This window comes from Lupinus angustifolius, chromosome LG04 (assembly GCF_001865875.1).
Source record: "Lupinus angustifolius cultivar Tanjil chromosome LG04, LupAngTanjil_v1.0, whole genome shotgun sequence".
NCBI classification, from domain to species: domain Eukaryota; kingdom Viridiplantae; phylum Streptophyta; class Magnoliopsida; order Fabales; family Fabaceae; genus Lupinus; species Lupinus angustifolius.
Genome location: NC_032012.1, coordinates 9,651,211 through 9,663,833, shown reverse-complemented (window position 1 = coordinate 9,663,833; position 12,623 = coordinate 9,651,211). Strand labels below are relative to the sequence as shown.

Here is a 12,623-nt window from a genome sequence, read left to right as displayed (position 1 = left end):
ATTTGAAAGGAAGGTTATTAACATTTAGCTCCTCATGTCTCAGAAACTTTGACTTCATTAATGAGAAAGTCGTGAGAAACAAAACATTATAGGAAGTAGTAATGAGTTTTTGATATTAGCAATAAAGAAGAAAGTGAAAAGTCAACGAGGACAACCTGAAGAAGCCGTTTCAGTTTTGGTGGCAGCCATTGCAAAAATCAGAGACACTGTTACACCCATCATCACCCTTTTTTTCTTCTTCTCTATTTTATTATTCTTTGCATCATTCAAAGGGTCTCTTTTTGATTGGTGTATGTCTCTTTCTCTTAATTTCATACAAAGTGACTCACCCACCACTTCTTATAAACATCTCATACTCTTATTACACTCTCCTCATTATTTTATATGGATACTCTCTGTTGCTTCACCTCTCTCACCCAGGTCACAATTTCTAACCTTCCTTATTTTTTATTCTTTGGAATAATCAATCTCCATATTTATGCAATTCCTTAAAGTTTTAGCCTTTTAGGTGATTTTTATGTATTTATGAAGGTTACCTATTTAAAAATTACTTTTTTGTCACAATCTCTCTAAGGAACTTTTTCCCCTCTTAAATATGAGTCTTGCCACTGGGAAAAATAGACTTTGTGAGAGCTTTGCCCCTTGAATTAATCTTCACAGTTCAACTCGGATTAAACAGGGTCCAAAATGATTTTTGGATATGTAAGGTCCCAGACAAAAAGAAATTGTTTTGTCTATCTAGGATTAAGTTCTGATAATGAAGTGAATGGCTCAGGACTGTGATAATTTATTACTTTTATAAGCTCAGTTGATGAACAAAATTGAAACTTAGGAATGATTTTGTGTTTTTGTGGCTACCACTTATGCTTGGAAGTTGAAACAGTTGCTGATACTACTGGCAAAGGACAACATGATCATGAATGAACTTGGATAATGACTACATTTGAGAATGTGCTGTTCATTTTGGTGTTTCATGGCAGCTTTATTGATATAATCATCTATGGATTTCTTACTTTCTTTACATCCCTTGTGGACTGAAGTTAATTGGTATTGTTTATTGTCACGAGTTTGGTACTTTACTAAGGTGGAGATTTTTTTTAGCATTCATCATTGGTCTTTCTACAGTAAGCTAGTTTAGTGGGATCCGAGGAAGATAGATGTGTGCAGCCCTACCCCTTAAGCGGAGAGGCTGTTTTCGAGACCAAATCTGTCTGTCTAATCTACTTTAATATTTATTTTACTAATATGTTAAAGACTACATTCTTGTAGGTGGTTGGAGGGCGTTCTTCTTCTAGCTCTGGCAAGGGCAAGGGCCATCAGAGCACAGTCAAGTATGGCTTTAGCCTTGTTAAAGGGAAAGCAAACCATCCCATGGAGGACTATCATGTGGCAAAGATTTTCCAGATCAATGGCCAAGAGCTAGGACTTTTTGCTATATATGATGGACACTTAGGAGACACTGTACCGGCTTATTTGCAAAAGCATCTCTTTTCTAATATCTTGAAGGAAGTGAGTTGTTAAATCAAACTAAAGATTGAACTTAAAAAAACTTGTAGTTTGGTCCAATTTTTTTTTTTGAATCTTTCTAAAACTTTTTGGTGTAATTTTATATTGGAATTGGAAATTGAACTCTTAAAATCGCAGGATGACTTCTGGACTGATCCTAGCAGTTCTATCATTAAAGCTTATGAAACAACAGACCAGGCGATTCTTTCGCACAATCCTGATTTGGGGCGAGGAGGATCAACTGCAGTGACTGCAATTATTATAAATAATCAGAAATTATTGGTAGCTAATGTTGGAGATTCACGAGCGGTCCTGTCAAAAGGAGGGGTGGCCATACAGATGAGTATTGATCATGAGCCAAATACTGAAAGGGGCATCATTGAGAACAAAGGCGGTTTCGTTTCAAACTTGCCAGGTTCTTTAATAAACCTTAATGTCCTTCAGATATCGCTTATGTATTCGATATAGGATTTATCATTTTCATTCTAGGATATTTCAATTATGCTTTTGCTTCGGGAGGGTGTTTGTCCATCATGTGTCCCACTTGCAAGTAAAATTAACACTTGACTTGGGTTTCGATACACTATATCTTTATGCATTATTTACCGTGTTCTTAAGATCTAGTGATGATATATCCTTTAATTGACTGGTGTTTATATCATCAAACACAATTCACAATAGCAAAAGGGAGTAACATGGATTAAGTTTTAATAATTTACGGACAACTGAATTGTGATATGTTTTAAATGATGGATTAATTGTGAATGATGTACACTTTTAGTCACTAGTCACCTTAAGTGTCAAATTTTAGGCACTTCTCATTCTTTTCGATTGCAACTATTGAAGCATGTTGTTTAAAGTCATAGTTACAGTAAAACTTTAAATATTTGTCAATCATGAATCACAGTTATAACTGACCTTGACTATGAAATAATATCTTAGTTCTTCTAATAGAAGAAGTCTAACTTCGATGAAAACTTTACTGTAGAAGAATGTATGTCTGTGAAGGGCTTTGGCTTAACTGCAACTATCCATATCTGTTTTCTACATCACCCATAATAACATATACAGATGCGATCTAAAGTGTTAACCACTTATTACGTTGGACTAGAGACTTGGTGCGAGAAAGTGCTGGTGAGTAGGGTAGTACATTAAGAAAGGATGTAGTAGGCCTTGCTTTTTCTTCTTTTCCAAAAAAGAGTTTAGAAACTGCTGGTGATTAGGACTTTTTCGTCTTCCTTTTTTGTCCTATCTTGCTAACAGACACCAAACCTTCAATCCACATGTTTAATAAGCTGTATTGTGTGTAGGTTGGTTCATAACCCTTATGCCACTTAACTTAACACTTAAGTTTAGAACCTTGATGAGAGTTGAGATTGTCAACGTGTGATGAATGTTTGAGGTGTGTAATAATGGTACTTGGTAATGACTAATGAGTGGTTCACTCTTTTAGTTTGATTTTAATTTCATTGGTTGTCACCATTTCCCCCTTGCCCTTCTCTTCACATGACATAGTGATGGATAGAAAATAAGAAAAGTGATTAGTACTTGATTTTTATGTTGAATGTAACCAATCAACTTGATTTTTCTGGAATCATTTGTTCCTGAAAGAAACGTTTCAAGTGCCATCTTAAACATTAGCCAGAGTTGTAATATTATCTTAAGAAATTAGAAGTCATGCTACTCATTTTGTTTAATGACTATAATTCAATACTATTCTGATTTTTGGCAACCTTTCACTTTGTGGAATAACTCTGAGCTTCTCTTGAATAGACAGTTCTCCAATGAGTATCTGTTGCCTCATAAATCCTAACTAGTGATTACAACATAGTTACTAGCATCTTCACCTATACTAGTATTCTAGAAATTAAAAAATGAGTAGAGTAGTCTTTTAAAAAAAATAACTTTTTGCTTTAGAAAAGTAACAATTTCATTAACCATAACTTCCTACACTTAGGGGTAAGGTTTATATAGCTGGTAGAGACTCAACAGCAAACCCAACTTTTGGCATGTTAATATCTAAAGGTATATTTGTAGCATTAGTGTGAAAATGTAATCCATTTTGTCTGAGTGTTGTGTATTTTCTAATAATTTTGTATGGATGTTATATCAGGAGATGTTGCAAGGGTGAATGGTCAGCTAGCAGTTTCTCGGGCATTTGGAGACAAAAACCTCAAATCACACTTGCGATCTGATCCTGACGTGCAACAAGATGATATTGACTCAGATACTGAGCTTTTGATACCTGCTAGTGATGGTGAATGGAAGGTTATCCCTCTATCTATCTTTCAGTCTATTATTTCTTAAAGGTTAAACTATATTTTTTATCCCTATCCGTGACTTTCGTTTTCAACCTCGTCCTTGTATGTCAAAGAATTTCAATTTAGTTCCTATATATACAGCTATTTTTTCTTTAATCCTAAGTTTGGTCCTTTCAATTTGGCCACTATACTTTAACTCCAACAAACAACTGTTGTAATCAACAACAAGGACCACCTTGAACATATTGTACAAATAGGAACTGAATGAATTACCTATAGGAATCAAGTTGAAAACGAGTGTCACGTGTACGAACAAGAAGTATACTTGACGCTTAAAAATAATTACTTTTGTACTTATGTACCAGGTAATGGCAAACCAAGAAGCAGTTGATATTGCAAGAAGGATAAGAGATCCACAAAAAGCAGCTAAACAAGTAGCTGCTGAGGCATTGAACAGAGAGAGTAAGGATGATATATCCTGCATTGTAGTTCGTTTCAAGCCATGAAAAAAGGGACCATAAAGTACTCCCTAGATTTTAAGGGTATATAGATTCAAACTATCATGACTTCTAATATAAGGATACAAATCCATGCTCCACCATTTGTTTGGATATCTCAAGAAATCCATTATCAGTTTGGAATTTTATGCTACATAGATTTTCCCCCTTTGTAGGTGCTGCTGTTCAGTAGTATTTCTTGATTTCTTTTGTGTAGATTCATACCATAATTTTTTCTTCTTTGTAATTTGCATTATGAATTGTAGCTGTGTGAAGATTGGCATAGTTTTAATTAACATTGAACATGGGAATTATGCCTTTACTTGAATGAAATGGCCCTAACTTGAGTACCTTAGTCCTTAGAGTGTGTTTGGTATCATCAAGTAGCTTATAAGCCACTCAACTATATATTTAGAATTTTTTTTAGAAATGTTTGTAGAAATGTTCACATTTTCACCTTTTTAAGAAATGCTTTTAGAATATGTTTTAACTAAGACCTAACCAAACATGTTCTTGAAAATAAGGTAAACCAAACAGGACCCAAACTTTGTCTTCATCATTATTTTCTTTTATGTCTTTTGACCATTTTAAAAGAATTCAAACATAAAATTAATGCATAATTCTAATTTCATTCTTTTTTGGTTCCTTAATAAGATATTTACATGGCAACTTGTAAGTGTAGGAAGGGAAATTTAGATGCAGAACATTATAAAATTCCACACCTTTCAATACACATTGTCAATTCTTACCAACTAACCCACCAACACAAGACTCACTCCTAATTGTGTTTTTGGTAACAAGTAAATCTTGAGTATTAATATTGAGGAATACACAAGTGTCTTTATCTGGTATGTACTATCTCTGTCACGAAATAACTATAGTAAAGAGTTCACATCATTTTATGGACAATAACAGAATATAAAACTCTACTTATACACAATATATATGAATTCCATAACTTTGTAAAGAATTCATCACATCATTTTGCATGTTAACTATTGGTAATCACATCTTGATTTTGCCTCCCTCTTAATTGTTATATATGGAATATATAATATATAATCTTTACATATTATATCTAGAAATTAATTTTCATCCAAGACTAATTAAAATAGTTATTCTGAAATTCTTGCAACAGTGTTATAACTTATACAATTTATTCATCTGTCATGATATCACCATATGATGATAGTTCAACCCATATGTTGGTCAACTATATGAAATAGTCAACGGTGAATATTCTGTAGCAGGTTGACTTTTTCATTTCTATCTGATTGTTAATGGGTTTGTCACAAAGTGTTTGGATTAAGTTCTTAATCCTTCAAAGATGACAACTTTCATTTGAAACTAATCTCAAGTGTTGAACTTTCATTTGGAAACTGAACCACAATTACAATTATGATCATCCCCAATTCATTGAAACTGGTCAACCACACAAAAACCAAACTTTGCATTCTCATCGGAATTGGACTCGCCGGCGCTTTCCTTCTCGCCGAGGCACGGCGGAGGAGGAGGAGGAGGAGGAGAAGGGTCAGTGCTCCTAAACACGATTTTGGTGCTTTCGTGGAACGTTTTGAGCTTCTTCCTTTTCCTCCACAACACCACCAATCACTCTCTGCTCTAACCTTTGCCATCAACGACATGTTTGTTTCTTTTTTCCATCAAAAAACTAAACTTTGCAATCAATTCAATCTTTCATGTATTCATTATATCATCCTTCACTCTGAGCCCTTTAAGTTTAAATAAGTGATTTTTTTGTAAACTTTGGTGGAAATGATAAGTTATTTGTGTTCAAATAAAACCAGAGTACCAACAAAGGCATTGGTCTAGTGGTGTAAGACCCCACTGGTCGAGAATTCGATTCATGAGAGCTACACTTGTTGGAAGGGACAACCATGAAGTCCGAAAAGGATTAGTTCCTTACCCAAAATAAATCTAAAGTAATCAATTTACTATGCTTCATGTTTTAGTCCGTCTCACTCTCTCATTTACACCTCCCTGTAACCCTGTTATGTGTGTGTTTAGTGATAACTAGCAGCTTATAAGCTACTCAACTAGCTTATTTGACACACACAAAATAGTCACCCATTGGTGTTTGGTAAAGAGACTATTTCAATAAGGTTTTGGGAAAAAGTAATATCAAACAAACACTATTTGGTTAGGCTTTAAAAAGTGATTCTTGATGAAGGTTTTGGCAAAAGTAATTTAAGTAAATCAAAAGCTATTTTGTGTTTGACAGATTTGATGTGAAGGGGTATGTGACTGGGTTTGGAAATCCTGATTGGAAGAAGACACACAAGGAGTCTGAGAGCACTGCTTTGGTCCTCACTTCTCTGCTCATGAATGGTGCTACTTGTGTTGGTAAGACTGTTATGGATGAGTTATCTTTTGGGTAAGCATCAAGTAATGTGTTTTTTTCAACTCCTTCTTCTTTATATTGTTAAGGAGATTATATTAAGTGAGTTATACTCCATCTAACTTGTTTCAAGAACTATACTCTTTAACGGAGGTTAGTGTAATGTCGACTTATTCTTAAGGGTCGTGAGTGTAACTTTTGAAACATGATAAGTGGAATGGAAGTATAATTAAGTCAAAAACATGAAGGAAGGTTAATTTAACTCCCCCATTGTTAACTATTTATACCAATTGTTCACAACACAAGTGAAGTGATATACTTTTATTATGTATGGGTGATAGGATTTCTGGTGAGAACAAGCATTATGGAACCCCAACAAATCCTTTAATGCTTTCGTGTATCCCGGGAGGTTCTTCCAGTGGTTCAGCAGTTGCAGTTGCTGCTGGCCTAGTTGACTTTGCTGTTGGTGAGTTTACTTAGCATGTTTTGGTCAAATTCTATATTTTGATTATGCTAATGTGTAGCTTTGTTCCTGGAAAGGTTGCTCTCTTTTTTTTTGGTCTGTAACTCATTTTAAGTTCAAATGATTTTACTAATAAAATATTGAAGATATTTTTTGAAGTACTGTTACTCTTACTCTGCATTTTATTTGACATAGTCACATCTTGTATATATATGATGTCTCAATTTTTGTACAATAAGATAAGTTGTATCTAACAAATGACAAGTTTTTAAGTGCCTGGAATTGATTTTGAAATTGGTTACTCGAATTAAATGGTTGCTTCATTTGGCTGCTGAGAGAAGGGAGATCATAAAGCAACCTCTCCAACCAAAGCAGCTTTAAGATTCAAATTTTGAATTATTTATTCTTAAAGTTGCTTTATGTTTTAATAATTGATGATATATTGTTTATTAAAACAACTTGTATTTTCATTTCTCATTTGATAAAACATCTATATATAAAGGAATCTCCCTTAGTCTTATTTGTTATACCTAAATACCTTGTTGTGATTCTTATTCATTAGTTAAATGTGTTCAAGTATGGTGACATGGATTGAAAATTAGTTTTGTGGCTGCCGTGTCCTGCATGTTAAAATATTTACATAAATTTTAGGATTCATAATAGTTTATTCCTGTGATCTCTTTCATATATTGTTGCAGCATAGCTTGCTATGCATATTCTGTGTCTTTCTAATCCATAATAAGCTTGATTTTTGTTTCCTAATTATAGGTATGTGAATGTGGAAGGTTATTGTGTTTTGTAGGTACTGATACTACAGGAGGTGTGAGAATTCCAGCAGCATTCTGTGGTATTCTTGCGTGTCGACCATCTCATGGGGTTGTATCTACCATTGGGGTTCTTCCAAATGCACAAAGCCTTGACACTGTTGGTATGGTGTTCAATTTTGTGACTTTGTTGCTATTCCTGTAAATGTTTCATAGATTATGAGGTTTTATTACTTGAACTATGCACATATATGTTTAATCTGTTTCAAAACATTGAATTCTCCATCATCTTAAGTTCTTAACCATGTAACTAGATTTATGTGGTGAAAATTGAGAAATTAGATGTAGTGGTTATAAGTGTACAAATGAGTTCCTTTTCCTCACATATGGTTGGTCCTTGGTACTAGTTTCGAGTTTCCACAGTTTGACTACTTGTGTACAAATGAATCCCCGTCCTGGTTTCATTCGTGATGAACTTAATTTGAAATTTCTGCTCAGTATGTCGAGTTGGGACTCCGTTAGCAAAACATTGTAGGATGGTTTAGCTCGTGATTGTTTATTCCTAATTTTCTTTATTGCATAATTACATTGTAGGATGGTTTGCGTGTGATTCATCTGTCCTACATCGTGTCGGGCATGCTTTACTTAAATTGAATTCAGTGGAGCCCAAAAGGACGAGGCATATCATGTTTGCCGATGACCTTTTTCAATTCTCTAAAGTTCCTGCACAGAAGACAGTATATGTTATTGGCAAAGCTATTGAGAATTTGTCTGGTTGTAAGTTTCTGGACCTTTGAAGACAAACCTGTGATGCTTTTTTATATTAAATAAAGTTTGCGGTTGATTGTTAATACACTGAATTGTGCTTATTATGAACTATGATGTTTTTTCGGTCCTTTGGATTTTTCAGACCAGTCTCCAAAGCATATGAACCTAAGCCAGTATATTGCTTCTAACGTGCCCAGTATAAAGGGGTTTTGTGAACCATTAACAAGCCAGCAAAGTGAATCACAAGTATTGAAAGCTCTCTCTTCGGTTATGTTTTCATTACAAGGGTATTCTAATCTAACTTTTAGTTTTATCATTTGATTTATGTTATACTTCATGTTTTCATATGGTTTATGTTATCTCTAATTCATATTGTATTGTAGTTTTCTGTTGAGGTCCTTATATTTTATTTTATAGCCATATCTTTGCTTATGCTTTTCAGATATGAATTTCAAACCAATCATGAAGAATGGTTTAAATCTGTCAAACCCAGATTAGGGCATGATGCATACGATCGTGTTATTGCAGCCATTAATACTACACATGATAATATAAAAGCCTTGTATAAAGTCAGGAATGAGATGCGAGGTGCTTTTCAAAGTCTATTAAGGGTACTGTAATTAGTTATTACATCAGTAACACTCCTCCAGCTAATGATATGAAATTTCAAATGATGTTAAATTACTACACTGAAATGGAAGATGAAAAAGAAAAGGAAATTTTTGTTATCTGCATTATATTGCATTGAGTTTTCATATAAGTTTTTGGAAGTGGTATGCCTTAAAGTTCTAACCTGAAATTATTACATATGTTGGAAGATAGCCTAGATATATGATTCCTATTATCAAATGGTAATTGCTACCCTCTTACTTCCTCAGTTTTGATTGTCCCATAGGATGGTGGATTACTAGTTATTCCAACTGTTGCAGACAATCCATTAAAGCTTAATACAGGGAAAGCTCATTCTTCTGAGTTCCACGACAGAGATTTTGCATTATCTAGCATTGCTAGTATCTCCGGATGTTGTCAGGTACTTCGATATCTTAGGCTCTAGAGATATTTTTCGTCATCTCAGTTTGTTCTGAAACTTTGGTTAACTTCTATATTGGGTTTTACCTTATGTTACAGGTTGCAATTCCATTAAGATATCACAATGATTGTTGTGTATCTGTTTCATTCATCTCAGCACATGGGGCTGATAAGTTTCTTCTTGATACGGTCTTGGATATGTATACAACTATTCAAGAACAAGTTAGTGTTACTTCCTATGCTTTGCCAGTACCAGATACCAATGGTGATTTGGATATTTCTGAGCTTCTGAAGGATAACCAATGAAGCTTGATTAATGATTAAGTTGAAGTTGAATGCTAGTCTCTATTAGAAATGAAGCAAAGCTAAAGCCTTAATCTATGATCAATTTTGGTGAAAACTAGTAAATGGCTAGTATTAAAGATCATCACATGATGGAAATAATGACCATAATATTGGTGAAAACTAGTAAATATCATTAGAAATATAGCATTTCTGAGTTATTACTTATTAGTAAAAATCTTTACATGTTTGCCTTTTCTCAAATGAATCCCATAACTTTCTGCACTGTTTTCTTTTATCATGACATTCCACTCTTACAATGTATTATTGTCAGTAAAGAAAGATCTCAAGATGTTAACAAAAACAATTGTGATAATCAATGATGAACATTTCCACATTTTCTTCTATCACCAGAATTCAATCTTATAATGAATTCTCTCTTCTATCGCGAGTCTGTAATGATGAATAGCCAACAATACTCTATCTCCGACCTTGCAATCTTACATGCAGCCTCACATCACATTGTAAATATTGTCGCAGAAACATCAAATTTCTCAGAAGATGATAAAAGAGGGTCCTGCAGTGCACAATGGTGCTTGCATGCATGAGAACTAGATACTAAGTTAACTCATGTAATGCTTCATCTTAAACATTGGAAGTAGAATATGTACTCAAACTTTCATAAACAAGACATTTTAAGCTTATATCAGATATGTTACACATTGCCTAAAAACAAAAGTTTTCTGGTAAGGAGTAACTATGCATTTAATGAGGAAAAACAATGTTGTGCCGAATATTTGTTAATAAGATCTTAGGGATTGATACTACTACTTCAAAATAATAGCAAGAAGATGGGACTCTACCTGTGCAACTTTACGTTGAAAGGTAAATTTCCTCCTGTTGGTAGAGGCATTCATTTTTTCGATTTCGCTTTGCATCTTGTTCAATAAACTGCGATATGTTATTCCAGGATAATCTCTGATTGCTTTTGTGAAAAGGTATGTCAAAACACCATTCGTTCTATTTTGACCAAAAGTCTGCATAGATTAAGGTTGGTCAGAACTCAAGAGGTGGACAAGTATCCTCATAACATTGCATTACATTACATTACATAGGCAGATGAAAATATCCAAGATTCTTACTGTGGAAGCAGAAGCCATCTGATCATCTTCACAAGCGCTGAGGCAAATTGCTACTCCACCACTAGTATGTTTTCGATTAGTAGCGGTGTTGTAGTTCCCCTGATCCCACATGCCACTGCAAACACACAAGATACTAATTACTTGATCTTCAAGGAGGTAAGGTTAGGTTGGAATACAAAAGGAAGAAACATCACATATCTACTTAACCTTTTTTTATTATAAACATAATTAAGATCAAGAATTGTCCCACTATGACCAGCATCAACAATGGCATGAAGTGTGACATCCTTCTTCAGTGGCCAAACAATGGTAGAATTTAGTTCATCATCAATGATTGATCCTTCTGTCATAAAATCAACAGGACAAATAGCTTCATCAAACCCATCAATTTCATCTCCGTTGGAATCTGATATGTTCAAACCATGTCCAGAGAAATAAAACACCAACGAATCTCCGGCCTGGCAGTCCTTGACAAGCCACTTTAAGGCCTTCAATATGTTCTGTCTTGTTGGAATTAAACTTGGTTTCTTCACTTCTTCTGCAATTTAGTTTAGTTTTGGAACAAGATTAATTTGCATCTTTCACTAATACTTCAAAACATGGCACTTTTATGTAGTTTTTACACTGAACATGTAGGAAAATTTGAAAATTTAATGAAAGGAGATGAGATATAAATAACTGGAGGAAATACCTGCATATTCATGGACCAAAATTGTTCAACAATAATCACAAACATAGTAGCTCAGGCTTTCAACAGAAATTAAAAGAATGAATAAAATCTAGATGAACATATAGTATACTCACATGCCAATTAGAAATTTGAGATACCATACCTGTGAGGATACGCATGCAGCTAATTGGAAAATTGAAGTTATTAACCAGAAGCTCTTTCATGTTAACAACATCGTTAACGGATCCTTTGAGACTGAATTTCCTTTTTCCGTACGTAACTCCACAGAGAACTGCGCGCTTGTTACATCTCATGGGCAAGGACAAGGAAGAACCTTCTGTAAGAGGTGAATTCCTCAGCAAATTTCCATTTGTGTTAGCATTGTTCTGCTGATTATTCCTTGCTATAGACTGAGAGTGTTCATAGAAATTTCTGATATTGTGAACCGTTAAATGTACCGATCCATTACCATTTCCTACAACGTTTCCAGTTAGATTTACTAAACCTTTGTTGATCTGTTTGCTTCTACTATCCAAAATTGATTGCAATCCAACACCAATTGTTTCAGAAATACCACTGTCCTCATCCTGCTCAGCTTCATTATTCAAAAGAGTGTTTTTCATGACAAAAATGCTAGCCTAATGCTCAATGAATCTGAGTTGAAGGTAAACTCTTATTTAACCAACATAGCTATCTCAAGGCAACGCGATCGAAAGAAGAGAAATCACTAAAAAGTCGCGAATCTATTTCCGTCCAAGATTCTAATCTATCTCTTTAAATATCACACATTGGAACTCCAAGAACCAGATTCTCTGAATTTCCTATTTCTTTGGTTGTGCAACACATCAGTATGGATGTTTACCTAATTTTGTTAATTATATTCTA

At 34.2% G+C, this 12,623-nt stretch overlaps 3 protein-coding genes across 4 annotated transcripts; 2 read left to right on the top strand and 1 right to left on the bottom strand.

The window, feature by feature from the left end:
• LOC109345673 (probable protein phosphatase 2C 9) lies at nucleotides 137–4,620 on the top strand. The gene is made up of 5 exons (XM_019584812.1): nucleotides 137–420; nucleotides 1,270–1,509; nucleotides 1,645–1,921; nucleotides 3,620–3,774; nucleotides 4,133–4,620. Exons 1-5 carry the CDS (start codon nucleotides 385–387, stop codon nucleotides 4,271–4,273), a joined length of 849 nt encoding a protein of 282 aa, XP_019440357.1. The 5' UTR covers nucleotides 137–384; the 3' UTR covers nucleotides 4,274–4,620.
• LOC109345669 (outer envelope protein 64, mitochondrial-like) lies at nucleotides 5,544–10,040 on the top strand. Of its 2 annotated transcripts, XM_019584807.1 has the most exons (11): nucleotides 5,544–5,689; nucleotides 5,720–5,907; nucleotides 6,504–6,656; nucleotides 6,962–7,086; nucleotides 7,886–8,011; nucleotides 8,442–8,624; nucleotides 8,758–8,902; nucleotides 9,058–9,226; nucleotides 9,511–9,645; nucleotides 9,744–9,942; nucleotides 9,985–10,040. In XM_019584807.1, exons 1-11 carry the CDS (start codon nucleotides 5,663–5,665, stop codon nucleotides 10,011–10,013), a joined length of 1,479 nt encoding a protein of 492 aa, XP_019440352.1. In that variant the 5' UTR covers nucleotides 5,544–5,662; the 3' UTR covers nucleotides 10,014–10,040. The 2 variants fall into 2 exon arrangements, with proteins under 2 accessions (XP_019440352.1, XP_019440351.1); XM_019584806.1 differs by having other exon boundaries at nucleotides 5,544–5,907.
• Nucleotides 10,122–12,623, bottom strand: LOC109345671 (metacaspase-3-like). Its single transcript, XM_019584810.1, has 5 exons — nucleotides 11,902–12,623; nucleotides 11,276–11,606; nucleotides 11,069–11,183; nucleotides 10,790–10,963; nucleotides 10,122–10,503 (listed from the first exon to the last, which is right to left on the bottom strand). The coding sequence occupies exons 1-5, from the start codon at nucleotides 12,359–12,361 to the stop codon at nucleotides 10,444–10,446; spliced, it is 1,140 nt and encodes a 379-aa protein (XP_019440355.1). The 5' UTR covers nucleotides 12,362–12,623; the 3' UTR covers nucleotides 10,122–10,443.